The sequence below is a fragment of the Ruditapes philippinarum genome, unplaced genomic scaffold, assembly GCF_026571515.1.
Source record: "Ruditapes philippinarum isolate M1 unplaced genomic scaffold, ASM2657151v2 ctg635_1_1_1_1, whole genome shotgun sequence".
In the NCBI taxonomy this organism is placed as follows: domain Eukaryota; kingdom Metazoa; phylum Mollusca; class Bivalvia; order Venerida; family Veneridae; genus Ruditapes; species Ruditapes philippinarum.
In genome coordinates this window covers 202,350-227,799 of record NW_026852468.1, presented here as the reverse complement: position 1 = coordinate 227,799, position 25,450 = coordinate 202,350, and the positions used below count along the sequence as shown (strand labels likewise).

The following is a 25,450-nucleotide window of genomic DNA, read 5'->3' as shown; positions in this document are numbered from 1 at the left end:
CAAGAAATAGTAGCCTTCACACATTAAGATTTGTCTGTACATCTTAGTTTTAATTGGTGTTGTACTTCAAAATCCTACCGTCTGTTGAGGCCTTAAGGAAAAGCGCTTTTTAGAATCACTTTAGGCCATGCAAGTATCATCTTTTCTTGTCTTGCATAATGTAGAAACCCTACTTGAATCATTTTATTGAGAATTATGTGACATCCATAAAGATAATTCCTTGCGAGGAAATTAGAACACGTTCTATTTTGCTATAAGTTGTTGGCTGTCAAGACAGCGATAACACCGGTTTGACACAAAACATGTGCCCTGAAGGTGTGATAATGTTGCTATTTTTACTATTTTTTTTTTAAATTACAGTGCACAATGACCTTTGTATTCTTTTTGTAAATATTAATATTTAAAGTTGATTTATTTGTGTGTTAAGTTAAGAAAACCTAAAAAGAAAGTTTGAAATCCATTTAATCATCGTACTTTAATAACGTCAATGTGAAGGAGGAAGTAATCTTTCCCTACAATAAAGTATTTTAGCCTATCCTACTTAAACTTCTAAATATATATTACAATAAGTATACATTATTAAACAAATGCTATTTGACAGTTTGCGCATGAAATGGAAAATATTAGTTAGGGGTCGAACTAGCAAATTGATAAAAGTACGATATTATTACAAAAAAAAACGAATTTATCCATACAAAAATATTTTGAAAGAGGTGTTGCGACATTTCCATAATCAAATACATGTAGTTATGTTTCCTTTTAGCAGTTATTTGGCGACAAACCACATCACCCTTTGGTTAGCTGAGGTCTCTCCACGGGATGTATGGTCGCCAACAACCCATTTACTGCTCCTTACTACGCCAGAGTTAGTCGTTATTGTAAACAACCAGGTGAGCTTATTTGATGTGACATCAAACATGTATTCGTTACCATTTGGTTTAAGAAGCACAGAACGCATGTGTTGGGCTCCGAAATCTGAGGGACCGTCAAATGCAATGTTGTCAGCTTCCATAAAAGTAAACTCCCAACCAGAACCTATCAATGCATATCGGATATCGGCTCCATTCTGAAAGAAGTGTGTTTGGACTTAAAATGACTTTATCGTGGCCAATCGTTGTTCATATTTAATAAGTTACATTCATTGAATATAATGGGAATGTAATCAAGGCAAAAAGGAATTTAAAATGCCTTAATCGTGTCAATCAATTATGTACAACAATGTATTACTTGGTTAAAAGTTGGAAATTTTAAAAAAATCCTGAAATACTGAATTAAGCAGTTTTTCTATAGTTTTACACAGCAATTTAAGGCTTTCAGGAAAATGAAAATCCTGAACTTCAGGAATAATCCTTAAAAATTTTACCCATGTAATTTAATACAATTATCAAAAGTATTTATTAGTTTGTCAGCGACCGCATCGTTTTAATTTATATTTATATCGATATATAGAAAAAAGTGATCCCTCGGAAGCATTAAAAAAGGCAAAATTACATTAAAATTGCAGAATTGGCTTGATTGAGTCTGTACATTAAGAGACAATATAAAATGCAACATCCCTCACGCCCCCAGCACCGGCCCGAGCAGTACTTAATTCTCAACAGTTTAAAGTGCTGAACTCAATGATCCCGAAGGACCAGAAAAATAAAACAACACTGATATGAAGTACGGGGCAACTGTTAACCTGAAATTCATTCTTATTCATGTATGAAAGAGTTTATGTTTCAAACATGTTTTCAATTACCGAGCCCGTACCTTTATTTCTTTTGCCAGGTGCTCTTTAGAGCCAATATTTACTGAACTGGGTCCAACATCAAGTACCATATTCCATTCTCGCCGGTCGACAAACCACTTCATAACAGCAGCCGAGCTTGACACTGACCCCTGTGTGTCACCAACAAGGTAATTCGCTTTCTCTACTTTACCATTTGTGTTTACCAACATCCAATCCCATTTCCCTGCAGCGACAACTGGGTCCTCAACCGTTTCTAAACTAGACTTTTTAAGCATATTTGGTAGAAACGCAGTTACCACATCTCCATTTATCATAACATTAGTGGCTTCGGACAGTCTGTTTTGAATCATTACTTTGACACGATGCCCAGCTTTGATGGCATTCATCAATTTCTGTTTCGACCCTGCTTTACTTTTTCCGCTCTGATCATTGGAATACACCAGTTGCCAACATGGATCAAAAAACCATCTCGTTGACCGTTTGCTAGAATCGATTGAGGTCCTTTTATTTTCTCCTACGAGATATGTACTTACTTCTACTTGTCCGTTTGAAGCAAAGTTTTTAAATAACCAACTGCCTGATGTCTGGAATTAAGAACATTTTTGTACATGCTTAGTGGCTGAAACTTTTCTACATAATTACACACGAAAATGAATTGAACATCATTGCATAATGTAAGGTCAGAAAAACAGGTTTAAATATAACGCATATAAATATCGACAATTATATTTTACGGTTAAATCAATTGGTCAACATTTATTGCAAATCCAATTCTTAAATTAAACAAATGTTTACCGAGATTTTAACTGCAGTCTTGTATTTTTCGTTTAGCAAGTTCCAAACCGTTTGGGCAACGATCTCTTTGTCATCTGACGAAACCTCAAGGTTATCTGCTCTGTAGTATTCTTCCTTGTTAAGAGATATGGATTCTTGCTTAACAGTCACACCATAACCACTTTGTTTTACAGCTAGAATATGTGCATTCACTGCACTGATACCATATCCGGTCGCTGGGACGGCAGTCATATATTTGTCTTCCACCTCCCTATGTAAAAACATTATACAAGCAAATTTGTTGAATTTATACCCCCACCGAGTACAGGTTAATACTAACACAACAAATGGAGACACAAGGCTTTTATTTATTACACAACAACTGGAGACACAAGGCTTTATTTATATATTTATTATAACATAAACAGTAATATTCTTTGTACATGATAAAAAAATCAGGGCAATAACAGAGGTCATAACTCCATGTTAAATAGTATAATCTAGACATGCCAATAAGATGCAAATTGTATTGATGGTTCTCGTAAAGTTTTGTTGAAATCAAATCAGCAATTGCAAAATAGAAATATTGCTCTATATGCATACTACACACGTGTAACTTATCAAGGGCCATAACTCTGTGTTGAATGGTCGGACCGGAACAATACAAGGATATGCGCATCTCCTCTTAGAATTGATGGCTGCCATCAAGTTTTGTTGAATTTTAGCGAGTAGTTGAAGAGAAATAGGGATGAAACGAAATTGGTACGGACGGAATGACGGACGAACGGACAACGCCAAAACAATATCCCCCTCACATTTCCATCGGCGGAGGATAATTAAGTTTTAAGAACAACGGCTTTATCAAATCAATTAACGTAGACCTTTTACGTATTGGAATCCTGCTAAAGCAATAATGTTATTTATAGTGATATGAATTATAAAAACAGGATAATTGGTTTTTGGCTGTTATGTCTTATTACTAACCCCAAGGATTGTCTTATTACTAATCCCAATTAGAATTGAAGGCTTGAACAGGTTTTCATGAATTACACCGGTACCGTTTAATTTAGGAAACAGACTTGAAAGTTTTTCAAATAACATTGATGACACTTAAAATAGTTCAAATGTATGTTACACGTATGATTCCAAAATACAATATTTATGTTGTATAATCGATTAGAAAATGAATTTATAAACGATGAATTAATACACTCGAACATCAAGTTCATTGAAATATAATGACATCTTGCTGAACTTAAAATTATTATCATTACATTCATCTAGTTAACTAATAAAGTAATTTTTGTAAGGACTGAAGTGCTTTTACTCTTTAAACGTGACCTTTACCCTCATATATAGACGTCTTTTGACGGCTTTTCATTCCCCTAAATTTCTGGCCTCAAATAACGAAAAATACCCTATTTTATCCCTAAACACTTGATTTCGTTTTGAGAGATGTTGATTAAAAATTGATCACATTTTCGGCGCCGGCCTCTATAAAAAGGTGCATCAAGGGGGTGCCAGAGGGGGATGTGCCCCCCTTCTCCTTTGGGGTTTGAAGGGGTCATTAGGCCCCCTCATCGCCGTGAAAGTTTTGAACTTGTGAGAGGCTAAAAATGTTTTAAAGTCGATCTTAACGTAACATGTAATCAACGCTGTAAAGCCTTTGCCTCTATCTCAATCCATTGAGAAGTTGCACTTTGAATCAACGCAAAATAGTAATTTTTGGCCCCAATGCCATGGTAACAGGAAATTTGAGATTGAGCATGCTGCTACAATGGCTAGGGTCAACATTTGCACCAAGTTTGATCAGTATTGAAACATTTTGTATAGTTTCATAGCAGCTTGAACTGGTAACAGGAGGCTTTTCAATGAAAACAGCCAGTTAAATGCTCTCTCTGTGCTCTTTCTCAAACGATAGAAAGAAATAATTTATTGGTTTGTTGGTGTAACGTCTGCTGATTCTATCTCAGTGCTATTTGTAGAATTAATATTCACTTGGTTCCGCTTACCTGACACTCGTATAATTTGTTATATCTGACATACTTTTAGAAACTCTTATAGCGAATAAATAAACGCATAATTCAGACTTCGTATAAATAAATGTCTTTTACGTGTATCACAAAATATATAAAAACTAAATAAAGAATAATGTCTCTGTAAAATCAAAATTAACAAATGTTTAGAGTAGTAACCCGAAGCCGTCTCAGGACTGTCTGCTTTGCCAGTCTTGTAAAAATTATTTATAGCTATCCTTTAACGTTTTTGCAAATAATCAGCTACAATCCATGCATCTAACGCTGGTGAGGATAATCTTATGGAAGCAACCAGGGGGCGTCATACACTCCATTCAGTTGCCTAAACTTCGCTGCAGGATGGCTATGGTTGATACGTTCCTACCAAACGTCCCAGCATCATGTAAACATTTGTATAGTGTGCATGTTTTATGAGTAAAATGCCCTTTTCCGGTCGGAAAACCGACGTTTCATATTAAATGATAAATTGAATTATTACTGATCATGTGCAATTTATAAAGATCGTAATAATACAAATGTAATAATTGTAAATGTCATCTATTAAATGTTTAGCTTGTAAAAATTAGCTACCTGGCAAACCATTTCATCCCAGAATTTGATTGACTGTCAGCTGGTTTTGTGCGGTCTCCAACATACCACCGTGACATCGACAAATCTCCGGTCGTACAAGCAACCGTAAACCACCAATATACTTTTGCCTACAATATAAAGCATCTTTCCATGTACTCAAGTGTTGAGTATTAGTTTTCTTACATTATTTGATAGATCGATCAATAGCAATTAATATCATAAAAATCTAGAAAATGGGAGATACCAGACATGAAAACATATACTTATCCGATAGATGAAAACCTCCTCAGTTTGATCGCAAGTCCATGACAAATAATGAAAAACACAATGATATTTCATCAAAAAAAGCAAGAATATTAGCAGCATGAAAACACAAAAAGGTATTGCAATTTATGATCAACCACTATTCAAAGTGATAAATGTAACGTAAATGACATTGTCTTATTTCTCCTTTTACCGATTCGTTCATCTTGATGTTAATATTTCGTTTAAGTAAAGTCGTATTTTGAAGCGGGGCATGCGCATTACAGTTTTTGTTGAGTGGTTCTAGTAATTTTAGGCTTTAAGATTCATTAACTTCAAATTAATAAGCAATTTTAAATGGATGCCACCAGCAGTCATTTCCAACACTTTGAAGAGGTTTGTCTGATGACCACTCCAATAAAACAAATAGCGCGGGGTATTCTTAATTTTGCGGGTATTCTTAATTACCTGAAACGTTGCCCCTGAACCTCTGGACATGTGGAAAATTCTCTGTCCGCAAATCTCATCGCCAATTATTAAAATAGTGTCTGCGACATGAGAATATTCGTCATTTGAAGTTAAAGTTTTAATTTCAGCACCCTAAAATAAAATGAAAATATATTCATGAAAATTTATTTGATTTTACACAATGAGATATATTATTTGTCAAAAGATTCATGCCTAAAACGCTGTTCCTACATTCGATGTGAAAACTTAAAAGCACCATACTTAACAAAGGCATTACACGTGTGTATAAAAAAATCTGTAAATTTTGTAATTTTAATAATTAGTGTCACTGTACTTTAGCACATATACATTAAAGTAATTGGGTAATTGAGGTCTACCCAGTGTAAGGTTAAATACATAACCCAACATATATTATTGATTTTAACTTAACACTGAGTAGACCTCAATTACTCAATTATTTTAATCGCTTTAATCGCTTTCATTAATTGGTGTTACATTTAAATGTTGTTACATAGTAGTTATTAATGTAAAATACAAGAAGGCTACGATTGACTTGTATCACTCACCAGTTTTTAAGAAGCTTATTTCACTATGCACTGTAATATTTTTACGCATGGAATGGGAGAATTAAAATCGCGTGTGCCGAGAAAATCGAGTCGATGACCCCCTATTTTTGTGTCATTGAGACCGATAATACATTTCAAGTGATAACTTAAAAAGTATTGATGCAAAGCATCAAAGGGCGTCCGAGCAAGAAATGCAGCAAGTGAAGATGAACTAGTAGACATCTGATGACCAGATATTCTTATAAACTTTTCAATGATTAATTGGTTTTAACCAGTATTGTATATTATTTATGAATGGGCGGACGAAAGACATTGTTCATCATGAACTTTGGTAGGCATGCTAGAGATTTGAACATTAAATGTTTTCACAGGAACTTTAATTCTATCAATATTAACGATAATATCCAAAATATACAGGTCTATAATATCCAAAATATACCCCCGTCTATGGTATAAGTTTATTTATACTATATAGGGGGTATTTTTGGATATTATCATAAATATTGGTTATTTGATAGAATTTCAAGTTCATGTGGTATTTTCTTTGGAACATACATAATAATAGTCGAAATGAACAAAGTCTGTTAATTGATTTATTTGGGAGGTCAATCTAGTGTTTTAATAAATTATTCTGACCCATCAGTGTGTTCCTGCCAATAAACCCATAACAAATCATGTTAAAATTGCAGACGAAAACTGATAATCCTATGATGTAACAATTCGTTAACATGCCTACTTTAAGAGTACAATTAATTGTTTTAATATTTCCTGCAAAATTCTCCAGTTCGTGATTTAATACCATTGCGCGACACGAATGACCGTTTCGGTAACTAAAACTACTTCTATAAATAGATATTCGGACTTTCACAATGTTAAGGTCATCATTCTATTTAAAGGTAAAGGAATAACACACATAATAACCCACTGTGTACTATGATTGATAAAATACCGAAGAGCGGAATATTAAGGTATAATTATTACTGAGATTACATGTGATTAACAAAAATAGAAATATTATTCTAAACTTGTAACATATTCTGAGAAGACGTACCCTTCTAATAGCGTTCTTTAAGTCTGACTTTCTCCCAGCAATAACATTTCCTTTAGAGTCATGTTCAAATATCATTCGCCATGCCGCCTTACACTTGTCTTAAACGTTGAAAACATGCATATTTTTACATACTTGAAAAAATAATTAACTGTTACGGGTTACTAGATAGGTAGGTAGTCTACGTGTAATAAAGGGCCATTCGTCCGCAAGGGCACAAAAAGCATCTTTCGCTGTCGAGAGCGGACCAGTCAAACCCTTAGAGGGTTAATTTTGAAGCACAAAGTGGTGAGAATTTACCTTAATACAATTTCCACTGACTATTACCCAAAGATATGAATTTTGAGTCAAAAGTATGTCACCGTACGGCGGCCAATGAGAACCTTAATCTGCAGTAACCAGTGACAATATGAAAAAGGTAGCCCTGAAAAGGGCTGTTATGCCAGCTAAGGGCCTGCCTTTCCAGCCGGCGTCTAACCTGTACTAAAGAGCGTGAACCATCCTTGTCGTCTTTCTGTCTACATCGTAGGGCCACTCCCGTCGGCATTAGTCAGGACAACGGCCGCTGTTTTGTCATCCCAAGTATTCAAATCTTCTGCCGATGTCCTATACCTTCTCAGCGACGTGCACGCTCCGAGTGGAAGTGGTAAGGTTACGGGTTACTCTGCGAGTCTTGACACGATATACTAGTAAGCAATATATTTTTCATGTGAAAGTGAATATTATCTTTAAATGAATGGCATTCTATTAACATTAATAACAAACATTCCTAATGAAGAGAACGATAACGAATTTTATTTGCCCAGTTGATAATTATCAAAAGACTTCATCGAGTGTTAACAAGTAATGTTACAAGTTACATTTATTGCAAGGTTCTTCGTCTGACAGATCAGCACATTCTGGAACACCGTCACAACATAATGAACATCCGGTGGTACCGTTATATAGTTTGCACAATGACTGTCCCACAAGGCACTCTATAATTTAATCACAATATAAAGATAAAAGAATAAAAAACGTAGTTTTAAAGGGTATAAAGCTTTATAGCTACTGCAAAAATCATTGTTAAACTTAAAAAAATGCGCTTGTATAACAGAAATATCGAAGTAAATATTCATAATAATAAATGGCACGAAAACATTGCTAAATGGATAAAGACCCTTCATAAAATAGTAGAATAATATTTTGTTCCGAAATAATTTATTCTGTTTACATACAATGTCCATATGTGATAAATAACAGAGACATTCTATGTTACAACTCTTTTTTGAATCAATCATGACATTATGGAAACAATACAATTTTGCAGTTGATAAATTTTATAAAAAAAATCCATAAGATAAAGCTCTTTTTAGTGATACTTCAAAAAATTGATGATATGTAGCACAAAAGAGATAATGTTTGGTTTGGTTGACTATTTTATATATTACTACAAGTATATCATGATGGAATATTTAAGGATTACGCGTTCGTTAAGAAAATATTGACACTGAAATTGCTACCGTTGAAGTTTTCTCACTGTACAGTTGCTTGCATAATCTAAAAAAAACAGTTGTCCGGTTACTCGCGAGTTCACTGTAAGGTTGCTTGTAATTTGAAATACGGTTTTTATGTCTGATCGAAAGACGACTTGTAAACAATTATTATTATTATTATTATTATTATTGTCCCCTATTAAAGATTTTTTTAAGAACACGTGAAGATCCTTTGAAAAACGTGTCTCATATATTTTAAAGAAATTAGAGGGAGTGCGGGGCGAAAAGTCGAGCTTTTAAGAATAATTTGGCTGGGGCGCGAACAACAGCACGCTAATTAGTATCCTATAACAATAAATATTTTCGCCCGCGCTCACGCTAATAAGCGTGTTTTCGCTCCGCGCCCCTGCTATTTTCACTTGTTAATTCTCGACTTTTCGCTTGGCGGATTCGCGGGAAAAAAAACGGATGGCACAAATCAGCCACCATACATTATGGTTTTAAGTACATTAATTATTTGTAAACGATTAGATCAGCCAAAAAGTTTAAAAAAAACACAAAAGACACACACTTTGAATTCATGCAAATAAGACATTCCATAAACAAGAATTCATGCAAATAAAACATTCCATAAACAAATGTGAACAGTTTTAATGCAAATCATTACATCAATTAACTGTACAATGTTGAGGTATTTGCCCATTTCAAATTTCGTATATAGGTGTTCGAGGTCAACAATGGCGACATTTTTTTTGGAATCGGGGTGAGAAATCGTATTATTTTGGAAAATAGGGATTAAGGAAGGACCTAGACAAGAAATAATATCTTTTATGTAACTCCTAGTTATAAAAGTAACAATTCCTCAATGATTGATCTTTATTGAACTTATTTTTCTATTTTCCATTCCAAAATCGGCAATTTTTCGCATTTTACCCGACAAGGAGAATACGGTCTGATTATACCATGTCCCAGAAAATATTGTCCGATTCAAATGGCTCATATTTTTCCAAATACCACTCTTGCACTTTTCAAGATATGTTTGCAGAAATTATGACACAAAAATTAGCGCATATTGGCATTAAAATATTGCTGCACAGAAAAAAAATGTCCGCAAGCAGCACGAAAATGGTTGAAGTACTACAATTGAAAGTTATGTACCATAATCTTCTAGATAATTTCTCTAATGAGAGCTTCGTGTTTTTGTTTTCCTTGAAAAGCAAGCAGTCTAGGTAACGCTTGCTATTAGGATAAAAAAATGTACAAGGACACACTCTAGAGGGTCAGCTCAATAAATGCTAATCGTTAACATTGTAAAACTTAAATGGAAATCATAATTAGATCAGTAAAGAAAGTAAGTTGGTCTTGCCTTTTATCCAAGTGTCCTTTACACAATAACTTGTCCCATCTGGTGCCCGGCAGTTTCGGTCAATTGTGCAAGTTTCACCAACAACACATCTCGGAATTATCTGAATTTATAATGCAGCATCTTCGTTATCGAGACCAACTTTTATCAAATAATACAGAAATCAGGGCCGTCTTGATCTTCGTGTAACATAGACTTTCCGGGAAATGACATAGACTTTCCGGGAAATGACATAGATTTTTCAAAATAAATGACAATGCATGTATACCTGTTATTGTCCTATTTTTTGTCTTAGTGGGCGTTTGTATGCAATCGGTTGTTATAAAATGTTTTTAAAGCTTTAGTTTGCTTTGTTAACTTTTTGATGCTTTGAGAGAAAACTACTTTCTATCAACAAAGCAGTACAATTTTATTTCCTATAATACTTCTTGAACACTTTTTTTGCTGAAAACTTGACCTCAATGACTATAAAAAATAAGAGGAACATTTTTAGTTCACTACGCGTAGCATAATAATGGAAGCACTGTGTATAAAATGTTTTGAAATTAAGTTTTTAAATTGCATACTAGAAATAGGCAGTCAACAAAACTTTTTATGAGCAAAATACCCTGAGTGCCGCAGGCCCAAATGACATTATGGATTCGAGGGCTATTATCGCATAATGGCGATTTACCTCTAAATATCTTCGTGGAAAAGAGTAATTCTTCTAGACTATTCTCCGGTTTAAACAAGAATGTTTTTATTCTAAAATAGACTGATTATAAAAATTGCTTTGAGATTTGTTGATAAAACTAGTGTGAGAAATTTAATAATTTTACCTGCCCAATTTGCAACAGATCACTGTTTCCTTCGCCACTGAAATAATAACTTAATTAATTATGCCATAGCCTATTGTCTTACCATCAAATTTATTCAATCCATTATTTAAATGATAAAAACAAGGTAAATGGCTGTTTGAAACCATATAATTTTAGTCTGAGACCCGCATTCTGTTGATTTGATACTAGAAATAAGGCTGTATTTCAGATTCATAGGCACTATAAGTTTCAACTTTGTAATGAACATCCCCCAAAGGCTTAGTGAAAATGTAACTTTTTCAGTATACGGAGATGTTCAGCAAGATATGGTCATAAGTTTTATATTTTCAGAAAAAATAAAAAAATTGCCTTTGTATTCACTGGTTACATTATATCTTAAATTATTACAAAAAAAACCACACTTTTTAAGCAAATCCAGTGGCAATATAAAACCTTTTCTGATATTGCTTCCGATTTGTGTCTCATAAATATGAAAAGCGTGTACCTTAGATTAGTATCTTCGTTTGCTGATAGCTTCGCGAATTGAACATTCAGGAAAATTGACTGATACAGAAGCCAGAAAAAAGCCCCCAAAAAAATAATTTAAATTTTCTTCTGAAAACATATCATATACAGAATCTGCTAGTATAAAAAATAATAAATGTATAAAAGTTTTACAGGGGAAACGATATGCTGGTTTTTTAACCATTTTTAAAGATGCATTAGTATTACATGTATTTTTTAACAGTCCTAGTATGATACTAAATAAAAGCATCGGTTTTTCAAAACTGCAGCATTGCTTTGTTGTTGTTGTTTTTTCAAACGGTCACTGAAATTTGACCGTAACTAAAAGAGGACATCCTACGAAAAATAATAATTGTTCGAATCTAGAATTGCATTGATGTTACATGATGTCATGTTACCAAAAAAATAAAATATTTCATCAATTAAATTTATATAATGTAGTTATGTAATTTTTTATTTCGAGTTATAGAAAGTGAACAACTAGTTTTTTTAACTTACGCGTTATAGACAGCAGCTTTACCTCCTGTGACCAACACCCCTAGCACAAAAACAAAGCATACATCCATTACGTGAGTTGAAACCTAAATGAAATATGTTTGCTAAATATGTCTCTTATTATAAAATGCTGATTTATAATATCTTCCGTGTCAACTCTTCATATTTTAACATCTCCTCTGCATCTTTTGTAACGACAAAGCAAATGAACTTTGTAACTTATTCTTAACTTTAGCTATAAAAGAAGAAACTTCAAGATACGTACGATAAACATTTCGTGCAGGCAGGGATATATATCACGACCTGTCATTTAAGATGATGGAAAAGTTAAAACAAATATTTTCAAGCTTTTGTTTAGAAAAGTAAGGCTTTACTAAATGATGTTATTTTTGTAAACCCCGTACCATACGAGGAAGAACTATCTTAATTTCTTTTCATTTTGAGTTTTTTAAGCGGATGGAGGACGGGAGTTATAGTTACGCCTTTAAAGATCATATTGTGATACGTCAGTTTAACATGTGAAGAAAGACGTATCTTTCAAAAAAGAGATGAAATATGATTGCTATCATACTATCTTAAGTGTTGTTTGGTACGTCGAAAAAAATGTAAATCTATTGTCCAGCGCTACCTTTTTTAAAACAAGTCAAAATCACTTGATAATTCGTACATATTTACATCATACAAAAATACTCTACTGTAAAGAAAATAATTAACATGCCATCGCTTTCTGCAGACGGAAAGTTAGTGGGTGAATACCATGGGAAACATAACAGATTCATAAAGATTTTCCGGCAAGATGTCTGTTTTCAGCTTGACTTCCTGTAAAAATTACAGGGAAGGACTAAATACATGAGAGCAGTTTTCATTGGTCATTTTGAAATTACAAAATGAAATTCTTGAATCTCAATAAAATGTAAAGGATAATTCTTGTCATTCTAGTAAAGATAAGTCTAAACCTAAATTGTAAGGATAGTTATTGCCTATATAAAGTAAAATGTAAAGGATAGTTCTGAAATAAAATGCCTTAAGCAGTTTGTGCTCAGGTAAGCTTAATTATCTAGAAAATCATGTAGAAAGCTATGATTTGTGCCAATAACGGAATGCTACTGACACATAGCTTGAAATGTTTCACACTAATATGTAAATAAAAAGGCTTATCTCAATGAAAATTTTGGTGATTTCAATTTCAAGTTCATGGCACTAACAAAGCCAGCAATTTAATTTTAATTAGCCGATTGTGGTCTGGATTATTTGCTATTCATTTTTTGATTCAGTCAGTACTTTAAAAACAATGATTATTTTTCAAATTGAAAGACGGACAAGACTGCTTTTGGTATTTCACGCAAAAATGATAAAACACCAATATGAAATGCTCCAGATTCGTAAATATAAATCAATTGTTCTTTGTTGTATTACATTTTGTCAAGCAAGAGGAAAATATCTGTCTGAAAAAAAGCTAGTCAGTGAAGAGATCATGTGGCATTCACGGTGAGAAATAAAATATGATTTTTTAAACACATTATTAACTATTAAAATGTTTTATACATTATTATATTATTATTACGTATTTGATTTGAATTTTAAGGAGGATTAAAAGGAGTTTGTGGAATTTTAAATTCTAAATCAAATTTCAACAACCACCATTTATACATTGTAAATCAGAGACATATTTCTTGAAAACACATAGAAATATTCTAACGTGTCTGTGCTATGGTAAACATGTACCAGTATTCTGTGTAAATACATTGTTAAAATTCTCCAGAAAACATTTGCCATTATATGTGTATGTACATTTTGGCAATTGGACTTTGTATCATCCTTTACGCTAGATGAACTTCGTGTATGAAAAGAAAATATCATTCATTATCTCAGTGCACATCTGTATTCTGTTATTTTCGGTATACACTGAAACACTCCAGAAAACGTATATTATAGGGTGTCAGGATATATATATTTGTTTCCTCTGATATAATTGGATCAGGAAGTCCTGATGAAAATAGTCGTGATATACAAGAAGATCCAAGTTAACTTTAATTTTATTGTAGAAATTACATACAATGCATGCATACACATACGCATATACATATACTAAATAGCCATTCAAAATTAAACAATATGCATACACAGGAAGGCGATAAAGTAAGAGTTTGAAAATAGAGAAAATCGGAATCCCTTAAGAACGCCCAAAACGACAAACTGAAAATGATGCAGGATCGATGCGGGGTCACACAACACAAAAAAGAAAGAAAGAAAAAAAGTATAACATGTTTGTGCTAAAGGGGGGTGGGGTTATAAACAGAGTGAAAAAAGGGAAACATTAAAGGCAGTTTCAGTAGCGATGTCACGAAATAAAAATAATGTAATAAGGTTGTTTTGGAAATATAATATTTAAAGCAAACCTAATCTAATAATGTAATGTATCTATGTATGAAAGACACCAACGCATGAATTTCTAGTAAACCCCTTTTACACACAATTTTAACTTGTATCAATGTATAAAAAAGAACATTATACAATAGTAAGTGGCAATATCGAATATGTTGATAAAAAGTAAATATAAGATAATATATTTTCTCTTGTGTTGTACACGATTTCAAAATCTGATTTTCTAGCCATTTTCTCAAAGGTTAAAAAGAAAACAAAACACACACAAAAATAAACAAACAATAACTATGATATTTTGCTGAGAATGTTGTTATATTCAATTTAATTCAAAATCTTTATTGCTCTAAACATTATACAATTCTTTTAGCATCAGCATATACACATATGAACAGAGAAAGTACAATATCAATTAGATTTACAAAGATTTTTATCTGGAATATATGAGATGTTTAAAAAAAACAACTAATATACATACATTATTATAAGATGCGGGCACATTAGGGTAAAAATGCACAGATACCTAAAGATCTAATTTTCCCTTAATAAAAAGGCATAAAAAATAAATTACCTGTACAGTAAATGGTCTTTTTTGAGTTGCCATTTATACAAATCACAAAGAAATGCATACATGTATTTCAAAATATGCATATCAGTCTAGTGGATGTTGAAACTAGACATATTTAACTTTAAGACTGATTTTATCAAACAATTATGTACTCCGTCATTATAAATCAAAATGCTTTTATTATAATTAATGTTCAGATTTGTATCCTATCTGTGAAGCAAAAACATTTAAACATATGTCTATAAAGCTTGAATAATAAATATATAGCAAATTTAATGTCATTCTTATTGATGGATTTAGAGCAAGACTTTTAACGTTTTTAGAAATCATTTACTTGGCCACAAACCATACCCTCACGTTAGTATTTTGTAAAAGTAAACATAATTAAAACTTAATAAAATGCAAATATCTTTGTTTAAATTGATAACGTTTATATGAAAGCTGAAATGTTGATGTAATGGGTACAATATTATTTTATTGTATCATAGTTTGGGGGCCTTTCTGTTGAAAATGTGTCAGAGTTAAATCGTATGCATACATATGCATGCACAGTGCGTTAATTGGAATGCAAGTTTTAGTTTCCCGCACTCCAGAGCATGCCAATTAATTGACTTTTTTATCTTGTGTTTACATTTTGTGACGACAGACAAAGGAAGGAATAGCAATAGAAAATTGTATACAAATGCTCGTTCATTGGTTACTATTTTTTTTATTGGCTTTCAAATTGTGACAACAGGGAATGTGCTTTTATATTTGCCTATGATTCAAAAAAGAAAGAACATCAAAACACTCAGCAATCTAATTTATACTCTGGGGCCAAGCCCCCTCGTACAAATCAGTTATCTCGTGTTTCGATGTTCTTTCTATTACAAAACTTTCAGCTAAAATTGACATGTTTCAGTAATGATACCCAATTCTTGAATTGTCAATAAAACACATGTAATGCAAAAAGGTATATATATACATGCATAAAAGCGTGTGTAATACAATTATCAAAATAAATCTAATATATTTCCCTCCTTAATCACATACATGTAGCTACATTTCCTTTTAGCAGTTATTTGGCGATAAACCACATCACCCTGTTGTTAGCAGTGGAATGTCCACGGGATACATGGTCGCCAACAATCCATTTACTGCTCCTTACCACGCCGGAGTTAGTCGTTATTGTAAACAACCAAGTGAGCTTATTAGATGTGACATCAAACTTGTATTCGTTGCCATTTGGTTTAAGAAGCACAGAACGTATGTGCTGGGCACCAAAGTCCGGTTTAGAACCATCAAATTCGATGTTGTCGGCTTCCATAAAAGTATATTCCCCAGTGGAACCTATCCAGGAATAGCGTACATCTGCTCCATCCTGAAAAGAAATTTCAAGTAAATTTAAGTGTTTTATAAATAAATCTTAATCGATCATTTTTTCTATTACGTGGTTATGAAGGAGTTTATATCGTATATTTGTCAGGGATTTTTGGCTTATTTTATAGCCGTAATTGGGTCATATTCCCAATTGAAAATAGTATATTATTTTCCCAATCCACAGGAAAAAATTCCCAATTGAACATTAAATAATAAAAATATTGAATAAGATTCTAAAATCTTTGTAAATAAGGGCTTCTTCACTGTAATAATGCTAAAATTCTTGAAGATGCCAGTAATTGTTTGCATCTATTTAATCACTGCAAAATTTCAGTCATGCATTTTTCCCAATTTTTAATAAAACACCGCTGAAATTCCCAATTTCATGGGTATGGGTCGTGTTCCCAAAATCCTGGAAAAATCCCTGTTTGTTGTCGTATTTTTGTAATCTTTAAATATTGGTTTGAATTAAGATTCTTTATTCAGTTTTACAACTAAACATAATTGGTTTTATTTGGTATATGTTTTTGTAAAAAATCGCCAATCATCTAATTAGTACCTTAATTTCATTTGCCAAATGTTCTTTTGAGCCACTGTTTACAGTGGGTCCAACATCAAGTACCATTTTCCATTCTCGACGGTCTATAAACCACTTCATATCGGCAGCCGAGCTTGACACCGTGCCCTGTCCCTCGCCAACAAGGTAATTTGCGGTCTCTACCTTACCGTTTGTATTTACCAACATCCTATCCCATTTCCCTTTAGCGCCTGTCGGATCCTCTAGCGTTTCTATGCTGGATTTTTTAAGTATATCTGGTAGAAATGCAGTAATTACATCTGTTTTTACGATTACATTAGTAGCTTGAGATATTCTGTTATTTATCAATACTTTCACACGATGTCCAGCTTTAACTGCATTAATCAATTCGAGTATTGACCCTCCTTTACGGATTCCATTCTGATCATGGGAATACACGAACTGCCAACATGGATCAAAGTACCATTTCGTTTCCTGTTTGCTTGAATCGATTGAGAACCGTCTGTTTTCACCTACCAGATATTGACTTTCTTCGACTTGTCCGTTTGAAGCAAAATGTTGAAACAACCAATGACCTGATGTCTAAAATTAAATAAGAAAGGCATGTATGAGATATTTGTATTCTCCGGTTTAAACGAATTATATACGTAAACTCTTGTTAAACATATAAAAGTGAAAATGGAAACATTTGAGTGTACATTGTATATCATATAGTTTGATACGAAATACACATACATAATGTGTATTTGATATTTTGTTGTAAACCATATGCCACTTTCAATTTTCCAAATTTCATCGGAATGGTTTAACGAAACATGTTTACCCAAATTTTGACTACAGTCTTAAATTTTTCTCTTCGCAAGTTCCAAACTGTTTGGGCAACAATCTCTTTGTCATCTGACGAAACCTCAAGGTTATCTGCTCTGTAATATTTTTCAATGTTAAGAGATTTGTATTCTCTTTTAACTGTCACACCATAACCACTTTGTTTAACAGCTTGAATATGTGCATTCACTGCACTGATATCATTTCCGGTCGCTGGGATGGCAGTCATATGTTTGTCTTCTACCTCCCTGTGTTAGATAATTATCATATAATCCAATACAATGGTAATTTAAGGAATGAAAAATATATTTGTTTTATTAGTAACGAAGGCAACTGGCGTTACCAAAAGCATTTTAGTGGATCGATTTTAAGACTAAATATTGAGATATTTTTCAGAGATGAGCATATGAATGAATTAATGTGTACTTACTATACGATATAACTTGTTAAGTAATCTTACTGAATTTTCAAGTTTATTAAATTTTTATATCTCATTGTAAAGTACTGGTGAAATACATTTATTAAGTGACATGAAAAAGATATCTTATTGCAGACAAAACGCTTCCTGATTTCATTCCCGAAATAAAGCTCAAATCAATATGTAACTCATTGTACATAAGGTAAATATTGGGCCATTCATTCTTGTTATACCATTTGTTTATATATTTCATTTCAAAATTTTGAAATATCTTGAATAAGTAGGGAATATGGAAAATAAAGATATCTTAATCAAATAGTGTGTCACACCAAAGACATTAAACGTGATACTAATGAATTGTAATTTTTCTTCATGATAAATAAATACCTTGCAAACCACTTGATTCCATAAGCCGCCTGACTGTCAGCTGGTTTTGTGTGGTCTCCAACATACCACCGTGACATCGAGAAATCTCCGCTCGTACAAGCAACCGTAAACCACCAATATGCCTTTACCTGCATGTGTAAAAGTCACACAATATTATGAACTTAAATAGTTCTCTCCTCCTATATTTCCTCTACGATTTTATATTGCAGTAATGATTTAGTCTTCCAATAACGGCTCACTACTCCGTTAAACGTTTGTAAAGTGATGGTAAAGTAATTGTTCAGCCGGAATCCAACACATGCTAAATGATTTTATAGCTACAAGGCACAGTCTTCAAAATAATCTTCCATATATGATTTTAAAGTCATGGTTCAGTCTGACAATATGTACTCTATGATGTTAATAAAATGATGTAGTCTTATAACAATTGCACCATAATTTAAAGTAATGGTTAAGTCTTTTATTACATGTTGTATCATTTAAAATGATTCTGTCTTACAATACACGTTGCACATTGTATAATTTAAAATGATTTAGTCTGACAATACATGTTGTGTAATTTAAAATGTTTAAGTATTACAAAACACATTGTATTATTTAAAATGATTTAGTCTTACAATACAAGTTGTAATATTTAAAATGATTAAGTCTACAAAACATGTTGTATTATTTAAAATGATTAAGTCTTTCTCTACATATGTTGTATGATACAAAGTTTCAGATTTTCTATTCATACTCATTTACATATAACTGTTTTTTACTATGCGATCCATAAAATGTATGGATAGAATTAGTTTCATCCCCACTTGATTGAAGCAGCAATGAAATCTTCATCCATTTTAAATGAATATCAAAATTTGCTTTGCATGCATGTATGATTTACCTGGAACGCTGCCCATGATGCTTTAGAAACCTGATGAAGGCTCTGTACGCATACTTCGTCTCTTACTATCAGAGTAGTGTCTGCGCTGTCAACATAATGTCCACTAAACATTTTAATTTCAGCGCCCTAAAAAATTACATAATTATTATGTGTATCAATTTTGTAGAGGTCTCAACATAAAGCCATTTCCTTACCTACAAGCAACAAAATCACAAAGTGCTATGTTAAAAGTTCGTTTTAGTATTTATCTTCTTTCACGTCAATAACAAATTGAAAAAAAAATGTGGATGTATATACTTTTGTACTAAATTTAATGATTATAAAAAAATGTATATGTCATTAAAAATATAGCGCTGAATTGTAATGTTTTAATGTTTTTCTTTACCGATACAATAAATGAAAACAGCTCGCGTTTAAAGACATTATTTTATTGATTTGGAAATCAGTTTTATTTCAATTCAGTCTACAATGTTAAGATGAAATGTCAATGGTATGGGTATTGCATGAGAGAAACAAATGGAATCACCATTTATTTTGATGAAATTGTGTTCGTGAAAAATAACATACCCTTCTGACAGCGTTCTTTAAGTCTGACTTACTTCCAGCTAAGACATTTCCCTTTGAGTCATGTTCGAATACCATCCGCCATGTTGTTTTACATTTATCTGAAACATTCAAAATATTTCAAATTAAGTTATTGTTTCATAGTTGGCCTAGATGCTGACGATTTTTCTATAGGTTTGTAAGAGGTTGATGCTTTTATTGTAGTTTGGGAGAATACTCGTAAGAACCATTAAAGTTAATTCATATCAAAACTTTCAGAGGAAAAATCCAATGTTAACATCGAATAAAGGACTATGAACGTATGGACGAGCGACGCCCGGTATTCTCGCCTGCCTATACAAAAATAGCTCTCCATGAACTTCCGGTTCTGATGACCAAATATGGAAATTACATTTATTGCAAGACTCTTCATCTGACAGGTCTGCGCATTCTGGAACACCATCACAACATGATGAACATCCAGAAGTACCGTTATACAGGGTACATTCTGACTGTCCTGCAGGGCACTCTGAAATGTCAACATACACTGTAAATCAAATGGTATCAAACAGTAAAGAATCTAATAGGAATTCTCTCTCTTATTTCGATTTTATAAAGAACTACAAACAGTTTATATCCTATTTTAGAATATGATTTTTTAAATAAAAAAATAACAACCACAAAACAACAATATCATTATCATAAATTCTTGAGAACAACTACTGATAATAGCATAGTAGGCTTATGCCACTAGAAGAGCCACCGCAGCGGCCATTTAATGTTGTTTAATTAATTAATTAATTAATTAATTAACCGAATTTATTAATTAATTAACCGTTAAATTAGCAATAGGCAGCTTGAAATTTAACTTAAAGAGCAAAAAGAGTGGTTTTGTTTCATAAAACATAGTAGTATCTTACCTTTCACACAATAACTTGTTCCATCTGGTGCCCGACAGTTCCGGTCAATAGTGCAAGTTTCACCAACATCACATCTTGGAAAAATCTGAATTTATAATGCAGCATCTTCATTATCGAGACCAGCTTTTATCAAAGAATACAGAAATCAGTACTGTCTACTATCATATATTCCGATTTCACAATCTTATCCTATTTCTTTTGTCTAAGTGGGCGCTTGTATGCAACCGGTTGATAAAGCTTTTGTTTGCGTTAACGCTAAAGAGAAAACTAGTTTCATATCAACCAAAAAGAAACTCCTCGATTTATGTTCAACAACATTTTTTTCAACACTTTTTACTGAAAGCACGACCTCCATGACTATCAAAAAAGAGGAACATTTTCAATTTACTACGCGTAACATAATAATCATAATAATGGAAGCAATGTGTATGAAATGTTTTAAAATTGATTTTTTAAATTGCATACTAGAAAAACGTAGCTAGAATGTGTTTAGATAATTTAAAACAAAAAACAAAAAAACACCAGAAGCAAATTGCTTATTGTGTTGGGAAAATACAGTTGGTGTGGCGGTCGTATTCATAGTAATAACTTGACAAAATATAAACATAAAATAAACCAGCATAAATTTATATTTTCCATGTATATACACACATTAAGTCATTTTGACTTTATACTCTACGAGTATATATCAAATATTTCAATTCTTCATTTCATTTATCTAGCTTATATTCAATGATCATGTTAAAGATTAACAATAGATCTGGACACTCGAGAGGGTGTATTTTGCACCAATGGTCCAATACATTCACAGAGGAGCTAGGACCGGTCTTTTCTTTTGTTTTTTTTTCGGCTCCAGGCAGATCATTTAAATCTCAAAGTCATGTGGTATATGCATTAATTATCTCGTAGAAGACAAAAATGGCATACTATTTATAACAAAACTTATCAAAAGTTATCATTATGAACACCATTCTACTCAAGAAAATTCTACTACATATTATATTATATAACGTATCAAAATATCTACGTGGAAAAGGGTATTTCTTCTTGACTATTCTCTGGTTTAAATATAAATATACTAGAAAAGACAAATTATACAAAACAAAATGTTATGAGATAAGTTGATAAAAGTTGGGTGAGAAATTTAATAGTTTTACCTGTCCTATTTGCGATGGTCCACTGTTCCCTTCGCCACTGAAAAAATAATTCAATTGATTCTGTCATGGGTAATTATTTTACTATCAAATCCATGTAACAAAGTAAGCTTAAAGAAAACCCGACTGTTTGACGACACAGTATTAAAATCTAGTTTTTGTGAGAGACGCGCATCCTGTTGATTTGATGCTAGAAATAAGACTGGATCTTCATGTATCCGTCATCCGACTGCATTGTTCAGCTATCAGATTCATGGCACCTACTTTAACTTTATTAGTTTATACTGAAGATTTATAGTGAAAATGTAGCTTTTCAGTATACGGGGATATTCAGCAGTATATGGCAATCGAGTTGACACTAAGTGCCTATGAAGGTAGACATATTCGTCTGCATTTCTTATGCATGTATATGAAAACAGAGCATTTCATTGACGTGTTTATCTGCTTCACTGGAGATAAGTTGAACAAAGCATGAAATTCTACAGTAGATTAATAAGAACATAGTATTTGTAAAATTATGATGTCACTACATGGTCATACTATGTATAAAGTTAGTTATACAGTCAAAGAACCAGTTTCAGTGACCCGAAGAAAATTTCTACTAGAATGATTTAAAATATTGAAGGATATCCCAATTAAGTTACCTTTCCTGATAAATCAATAACAATGATATTAAAAGAATTATGTTTCATGAATCACTTCATCAAACCACCCCTTATTAGATTTATAGATATTCAATGGGTCCTATATCAGTGACCACTGCCTTACATATCACCCAGAGAATTAACTAGCAATGGGAAAATAACACGAACTGATCGCAGAATAAATTATTATATTAACAATGAATTTTTATTTTAAACTTACTCGTTATACACAGCCGCTTCACCTCCGGTAACCAACACCCCTAGCACAAAAACAAAGTATACATCCATTACGTGAATTGAAACCTAAATGAAATATTATTGCATAATATGTCTATTATATTGCTGATTTGTATTTTCTTCCGTGTCGACTTTTCATATTTTATCATCTCCAGCATCTTAAGTAGCGACAAAGCAAGTTTATCATGTTATCATTAACATAAAAGAAACTTCAAGATTCGTTCGATAGGCAGATATTCGCATATATATCACGACATGTCATTTTAGATGGTGAAAAAGTTAAAACAAATATTTTGATTTTTTTGTTTAGAAAAGTAAGGCTTTACTGATGTTCTTTTGTAAACCCCGTAAAATATGAGGAAGAAGTAAGAACATGTCTTTTCATTGTTTTTCTTAAGTGGATGAAGGACAGGAGTTAAAGTTACGCCTTAAAAGATCATATTGTGATACGTCAGTTTAACATGTGAAGAAAGACGTATCTTTTAAAAAAGAGATGAAATATGATTGCTATCATACTATCTTAAGTGTTGTTTGGTGCGTCGGAAAAATGTAAATCTATTGTCCAGCGCCACCTTTTTTAAAACAAGTCAAAATCACTTGATAATTCGAACATATTTACATCATACAAAAATACTCTACTGTAAAGGAAATAATTAACATTCCATCGCGTTCTGTAGACGGAAAGTTAGTGGGTGAATACCATGGGAAACTTAACAGATTCATAAAGATTTTCCGGCAAGATGCTGGTCTGTTTTCAGCTTGACTTCCTGTAAAAATAACAGGGAAGAACTAAATATATGAGAGCAGTTTTCATTGGTCATTTTGAAATTACAAAATGAAATCCTTGAATCTCGATAAAATGTTAAGGATAATTCTTGTCATTCTATTAAAGATAAGTCTAAACCTAAATTGTAAGGATAGTTATTGCCTATATAAAGTAAAATGTAAAGGATAGTTCTGAAATAAAATGCCTTTAGCAGATTGTGCTCAGGTAAGCTTAATTATCTAGAAAATCATGTAGAAAGCTATGATTTGTGCCAATAACGGAATGCTACTGACACATAGCTTGAAATGTTTCACTTGGATCAGAAGTCACTAATATGTAAATAAAATGGCTTATCTCAATGAAAATTTTGGTGATTTCAATTTCAAGTTCATGGCACTAACAAAGCCAGCAATTTAATTATTTTAATTTGTGTATTTCAACCGATTGAAAATGGGTAAGATTTTAAGACGATAGTTAACATGTTGCAAAAAAATATTACAAGGTTTACAACCTTCAAATTGTAGGAAAGCGCGTTTTATTTACGATGATCAAAGAACATCTTTCTTTTTGATACGCACTATGTTCTCTATACATGTATAGTGATTATTTCATGAACTGATTCCTTAATTGTTAAAAGCGTATTTGGCAGATAAGTGAGCCTTTCGGAAATGCTATTTATATTTGATAAAAAGTTCTGGAAAAAAAATCCCTCTTGAGCAAATATAACGTAAATTCATAATTGGTATTTGCAGACTCTGTTTGATAGTCTTTGTTCATGAGAGATTATCTAAAATGGAGCATACACCTCTCACGTCCCTATCAATTACTTCAAAAGCAATAAACGACCTGACCCAGAAAGACCAGAAAAAATATATCATATATAATTTGATACGAAGTGTGGAGCTTTTATACAATATAGCACTGTACACGAAAAGAAAAAAGTGTTTCATGTACATTACATTACGCCTTTTGTAATAATTATAGTTCCATCCCTTCCATGTGTTGTGTTACTATAACAATGTACATAGTGTTGTGCAAGTATAACAATGAAGTTTTGTGCAAGTGTAACAATGTAGTATTGTGTAAGTACTGTACATAACAATGTAGTGTTTACGTTTGTCCTTCTTTGTAAGATCAGAGTGTCCTTGGTCTTTGAGAAACATGTTCAGCCATTGCTATGCCACTGCCGATTGTCTGTTAGCATTCTTGTGGCAACTAAATCAATTCTTGTGGTCAATGCAGACCGATATCAGCCGGTACACCCGTGCCGTCTGATTGTGGTCTGGATTATTTGCTATTCATTTTTTGATTCAGTCAGTACTTTAAAAACAATGATTATTTTTCAAATTGAAAGACGGACAAGACTGCTTTTGGTATTTCACGCAGAAAGGATAAAACACCATGAAATGCTCCAGATTCGTAAATATAAATCAATTGTTCTTTGTTGTATTACATTTTGTCGAGCAAGAGGAAGATATCTGTCTGAAAAAAAGCTAGTCAGTGAAGATATAATATGGCATTCACAGTGAGAAATAAAATATGATTTTTTAACACATTATTAACTATTAAAATGCTTTATACATTATTATATTATTATTACGTAATAGATTTGAATTTTAAGGAGGATTAAAAGGAGTTTGTGGAATTTTAAATTCTATATCAAATTTCCACAACCACCATTTATACATTGTAAATCAGAGACATATTTCTTGAAAACACATAGAAATATTCTAA

At 32.5% G+C, this 25,450-nt stretch overlaps 2 protein-coding genes across 3 annotated transcripts in view; both read right to left on the bottom strand.

Annotated features, from left to right (window-relative positions):
- Positions 1–444: 444 nt before the first annotated feature.
- The window catches only part of LOC132713796 (uncharacterized), a 70,390-nt gene continuing 45,384 nt past the window's right edge, over positions 445–25,450 (bottom strand). Inside the window, exons 1-10 of one of the 2 annotated variants that reach the window (XM_060696484.1) lie at positions 12,096–12,256; positions 11,094–11,130; positions 10,279–10,378; positions 8,298–8,414; positions 7,441–7,538; positions 5,824–5,955; positions 5,113–5,240; positions 2,528–2,777; positions 1,753–2,316; positions 445–1,066 (exon numbers count right to left, since the gene is read on the bottom strand). In XM_060696484.1, coding sequence (XP_060552467.1) covers positions 767–1,066; positions 1,753–2,316; positions 2,528–2,777; positions 5,113–5,240; positions 5,824–5,955; positions 7,441–7,538; positions 8,298–8,414; positions 10,279–10,378; positions 11,094–11,130; positions 12,096–12,163 — 1,794 coding nt within the window. In that variant the 5' untranslated portion in view covers positions 12,164–12,256 and the 3' untranslated portion in view covers positions 445–766. Of the gene's footprint in view, positions 1,067–1,752; positions 2,317–2,527; positions 2,778–5,112; positions 5,241–5,823; positions 5,956–7,440; positions 7,539–8,297; positions 8,415–10,278; positions 10,379–11,093; positions 11,131–12,095; positions 12,257–25,450 lie in introns of those variants that run through there. The other variant, XM_060696476.1, reaches the window with a different exon arrangement.
- LOC132713815 (uncharacterized) lies at positions 15,889–23,138 on the bottom strand. The gene is made up of 10 exons (XM_060696491.1): positions 22,934–23,138; positions 22,073–22,109; positions 20,916–21,000; positions 20,408–20,524; positions 20,020–20,117; positions 19,453–19,578; positions 18,570–18,697; positions 17,763–18,012; positions 16,961–17,521; positions 15,889–16,402 (listed from the first exon to the last, which is right to left on the bottom strand). The coding sequence occupies exons 1-10, from the start codon at positions 22,999–23,001 to the stop codon at positions 16,100–16,102; spliced, it is 1,773 nt and encodes a 590-aa protein (XP_060552474.1). The 5' UTR covers positions 23,002–23,138; the 3' UTR covers positions 15,889–16,099.